A 5221-nucleotide genomic window follows, 5' to 3' on the forward strand; every position below is an offset into this window, starting at 1 on the left:
ATAGATGGACAATAGTTGAATCTTGTTCCAACATACCACCCATAATGTAATAGATCTAATGAATCCATTTGTTGGTTAATAATTTGAATGATTTTATTGGAAGAGGTTTTGTCATTACATCAGCAATATTTCTCTTGGTTTCGATGTAGTGTACGTTCAAGTTGTTACCTGAYACTTCATCTCTGAGTCTCATTGCCTTAGTACCGAAGAATCTGTTTCTAAATTTCTCTTCATTTTTAGATATTATGATACTGATCGTAGATCTACTATCAGTAAATAAGCCTTTGATAACCGGCTTCTTATCGAGTTCCTGAACTAGGTAACTTAGGTTGTTTAACAGTGGTATAGCTTCACTAACTGCATGTATTTCGGCTTCYGTGGTTGAAGTACATGTTAAGGAAGCTTTTGTTGATTTTCCTCCAATTACTTTCCCATTGAGTAATACTATGTTACCAATCTGGGATCTATAATATGGTTGATTGCCGTATGAGGCATCGCTTATTGTCACCAATTTGTTTTCTCGCTTCTTAGGCTTGCTTTTGTGCCATATAAGTTGTTTATCTCTAGTATCCCATAKGTATTGGATTAACTCATATGTCATATCTAATACTTGTTTAGATGGGAATAGTATGTGTTGTGCAAGTGTGTTAATGTAGTACAGTAGGTYAAATCTAAACTTGTATCCGACATACGATGCTAGTCCTATTAACATTTGCATTTCGTGTACTTTTGAATTGTAGTCATCTTCGTCTAGTTCCAGYTCTTCTTGATTTATATAGAGTCCTGGTTGACCTGGTGCACTAATTTTCTTACCTTTTGGATTTAAGGGCACATTYACTTTAGGTAACTTATCCGTTAAAGAATTTTCCATACCTAATTTCATGTATTTACCTCTCTGGTATTTGATTTCTAGGCCAAGGATATCGTATTGAATCTCACTTTCGCCTTCTCCTAGGTTTATGATTTTAGTGTCATATTGTCGTTTAAGATTTGCTATAACTTTCTTATTTTCGCTCAAGTCTTTGCTAAATAATATCATGTCATCTACRAATAAGCAGATCGTAACTTGGCTATTTTTGAACACRCACGACCATCCACGTACTTCTTTCATACCACATTGATTTATTAAATATGACTTAATAGTTTCATACCAGTTTGCACCACTTTGTTTTAGACCATAGAGTGATTTTCTCAGGCGTAGTAGYTTATTATTTATTCCTAAATGTGGTGGAGGTTTTATGTATAGTTCCTCYTTGATGTCTGCATATAARTAGGCGGACGATATGTCTAATTGTGTGACATAGTAGTCGTTATCCAACGCRAGTGAYAGAGATGTCATYAATGCATAATGGTGTACAGTRTTGGACTGCATGCCRGAATCATATGTGTCAGGATGCTGGATATCACCTCTTGCAACAAATCTAGCTTTATGAGTGCCATCACGTTTCTTATTAAATATAAACATTGAACTTATTACCTTTTTGGGGTCTATTTGATTTTTATCATAATACTTATCTGTATCCCAAGTGTTCATYTTCATTAGTTGGTTAACTTCTTTGTGATATGCTTTAGTATATTTTACCTTTTCTTCGTTATTGTTATTATATGTAATTGCCTCATCATATCTTAAGGTCGTTCGCATTGGTTTAACTGATTTAACGCTTTTTATAGCAGCAATTAGGTGTATACGTTTCTTTGAYCTTGGTGGTTCTAGACTACGCATATTCTTTTCGTTCCATGTATCTCGTGACATTTTAATTTCAGTTTCATTATCTTCTAATGGTCTTTTTTTACTCTTGTTAATAGAAGAAATATTAGAATCATCCATACCACCCAAACTGGAATTATTATGATGTGAGAGGATAGGTGGGATTCCTTTGAGAGAAGTAGTACGGTCATGGGGCTGTTCGTTGAATAGRTCAGGAAGTGGAAGATCGGCAATTAGGGATTCTGCTATAGGAGAATCGTGAGTGATGGTAGGTGCTGTAGTAGAAATAGGATGACTGGCTAAGTCATTCTCTGACTGAGGCTCATTGATTAGGGGTTGAYTRTTATCTAGAYCRTTTACGTCTATTTCATTGTCACCATGGTCACTGTTTTCTGATGTAGGGTTTTTACTTATACCACCCGAAGTGGGAGTCTCGTYATCRCTATGRTCAGGAGYAGTATTGKAGTGGGTATTTAACGCAGTCGTGTCGTCATGATCATTAGTATGATGCATGTGAGACGATTCAGGATCAGAAGTTAGAGCGGGTGTTGAACTTAAGGATGAATTTTCTGGGTTAGTAATACCACCCGACTCAGTACTGTCGCTGTTTGATTTATGGGGTGTACGYGGRCGTTTCTGGGCTGGAAGAAGRTTAGACTCAGATATGTTAGGGTCAACTTCTTTGGGTGCACGATTAGTTGGARTGGCTACCGGCTCAATCTGAKTGGGCTGGACTGGAGAGATTGAGGAATCAGTATTAACTACTGGAACGATTTCCTTGTGATGATCAGGATTCAGTTCGATATCAGATTGAAGGTCATAATCAGATTYAATATTTCGATCGTAAGGCTGCTCTGTCTCATCTGGTTCAATGAACGATTTATRAGGAGCAGTTAAGCGATCAATATCTTCATCATAGGTAAGTGTATCATAATCGAATTGGTCTAGTCTAGATTGTTTACCATGCAATATGACGTAATTTGTAGTATCCACGGTCTTTCTTAATGATGGAATATATATAATGTATCCATAGGAATTCCGAGATGGATGTAGAGCGTAGCCAGGAATACCCCGAGGATGGACCTTCGATTCAGGGTTGTGGTCATTGACAATGACAGGYTGRCCAAAYGGTAGTAACGTACTAATGTCAAGTCCTGCTAAWCCAGCATGTTGACGTGCAGATTTTGTGTTTTTTGGAGAGATTAAAGAGTTTCTGATAATAGTCGAAAATTCAACTGCGGAGAACCACAAATGATTTGGTAAACCACTGCATTGCAGATGTGTTCGACAATCGTTTAATAAAGTGCGATTTAGTCGTTCAGCTACACCATGAGCTCTTGAATCTGCTGTGGTTGTATAACATGGAGTAATACCACGTTCCATAAAGAAATTGTGAAGGGTTTTGTTAGTGTATTCGGAACCACGATCCATCTGAACAACTAAAACTTTGGCATTGAAYTGGTTGTTTATGAAAGCCAGTATTGTAGTGAASACACTGAGAATGGAATCTTCACGACGGTCGTGTAGCGGATACACCCATTGAAATTTGGTCGCTTCATCAGTGAATGAGATGAAATAGGAAGGTGCACTTTTTGGTAAATGGTGGATAGGGCCAAATATATCAGTATGTAAGTACTGGAATGGTTCATATGCTTCTTGGTACTTTAAACGTGATCCTTTGAKATGTTTGTGTTTGGTGCTCTTRCCAATTAAACAATCGGGACATTGGTAAGTAGTAGCATTGGACCAGTCCACATCCGATTCCYTTATATATGTGATCGAATTGTGCTTGAGCGAGTGTCGAATTGTTCGAGCATTGGCATGACCAAGCATTCTATGGATCAGCGGATATGGGTATTTTTGTGCAGACTTATTGTTATCTACGTTATTAATGGTCTTTGTCGGAAGGTTTGAAGGTACCAAGAAATCTTTAGATATCCAGTAGAAGTCCCCATGCTTKACAATGGGGGCAAGTATTGTACCATCAGATCGCTGTAACGTGTTATTMGAGAARTTAGCGGTAATATTTTGACTAGCTAATTCGGTTAAACTTAGAAGGTCATAAGCRATGTTTGGAGTGTGCAAGGCAGTGATGGATATTTGGACGTTATTTTGAAATTTAAAATGAAGATCGCCGATCGCGTTGATTGGAATTTTGCCTTGTTGGGCATCAACCAAGCTGACAGAAGTGTTCGGTGACGCAGAATGGAGATAATTTATCGTTCTGATGAGTGTCTGGGATGCTCCCGAATCTACAAGAAAATGACCSGGTAGTTCATCATCCGAGCTATCGAYATTGTTCGCCTTGTRTTTAGTACGAGTTCGGCCTAAGGTCAAGGTCRGGATTATTATTTAARTAAATCTGTTGATCTTTTGATGTCTCAAAGGAGRCGTCATTAATTCTAGAAGAATTATCATATGTTGGTTYGRTGTTCGAACTATGATCTCTKAAGGAATTGGTTGTAACAACGTTATGAACTCTGGCTGTCCTAGATTTTTGRTTTGTTGTCTTAGAATTGCGAGTTACAACTCTAGCATCATTTGAAGTTGGATAAGTACGAGTAGTGTTTTTATTATCACTATAAGGTCTCGGAGCATTATGCCTACTGATTTTCAATTCCTGTTGTGCTATGTAAATGTCTTCGATATCGAGTAATAGCTCAGCAATAGTCATGTTTCTTTGGTATCGATGTCCGAAACGTAAAGATTCATACTTGCCAGAAAGTCCTTGTCTGATGAGRGCACAGCCTAATTTTTCGGTAATGTTATGGCCGTTCTTGTTGAGTCKTTCAATAAGATTTGTAACAATGCTTTCGAATTGGTCTGCGGGTATACTKCCGTCATATTTCAGATTAGTAATGGCATTCAAATCATGTAGATCTTGGTTTTCGTCTTTTGATTTTTCAATACTTTTAGAAAGAATCTTCAATATGTCTGTGTAGTCTGTTGTCAAAATATCTTTAACCCAAGTTGGTAAGAATTGATAAGGAGCAAACATTTGRAAAGTGTTGTGCATAAAGGTATGTTCTTGATACGTCATTTGACGTGCGGCTTTGCCGTTTTCAGTCGGAAGAATATCACCGAGATTGGAATTTTGTAAGAACTTGATGTAGAACTTTACCCAATTTTGGAAGTCGTTTTTTGAAGTTAAAATCGGTGGTGGTCTGACGTTGTCATAGATCGATGGCTTATCAGAAGTCATCGTATGACGCTGCTTCGACGTTTTGCCAGACTCAGGTGACTTTTCRCTCAAAGGTGAGCGYAATGATGATGGAGAATGTGGTAATAGTGTTGGGGCGTCTGATGGAAAGTACACAGACGGTGTCGGATAAGGTGGATACGGCATCATAGATGGGTGTCCATAATATTGCCAGCCTGAGGCAGTGGCGTGATTGGGAGGCATCATGTAATACTGCGAGTACGGCCCGTAATGTGGGAATGGCACTGGAGTAAAATGAGGAGACGCATGATGGTGATTCCCTGGCACAGCTGATGTATCAGGTGTTGCCGATG

The 5221-nt window shown here is 38.3% G+C and overlaps 1 protein-coding gene across 1 annotated transcript; it reads right to left on the bottom strand.

Annotated features, from left to right (window-relative positions):
• Positions 1-55: 55 nt before the first annotated feature.
• On the bottom strand, positions 56-3541 carry DI49_5458 (uncharacterized protein; the record flags this gene model as incomplete). Its single annotated transcript, XM_018368446.1, has 1 exon — positions 56-3541. The coding sequence occupies one exon, from the start codon at positions 3539-3541 to the stop codon at positions 56-58; it is 3486 nt and encodes a 1161-aa protein (XP_018219026.1).
• Positions 3542-5221: the final 1680 nt, after the last annotated feature.

This window comes from Saccharomyces eubayanus, chromosome XVI (genome assembly GCF_001298625.1).
Source record: "Saccharomyces eubayanus strain FM1318 chromosome XVI, whole genome shotgun sequence".
Taxonomy (NCBI): Eukaryota; Fungi; Ascomycota; class Saccharomycetes; order Saccharomycetales; family Saccharomycetaceae; genus Saccharomyces; species Saccharomyces eubayanus.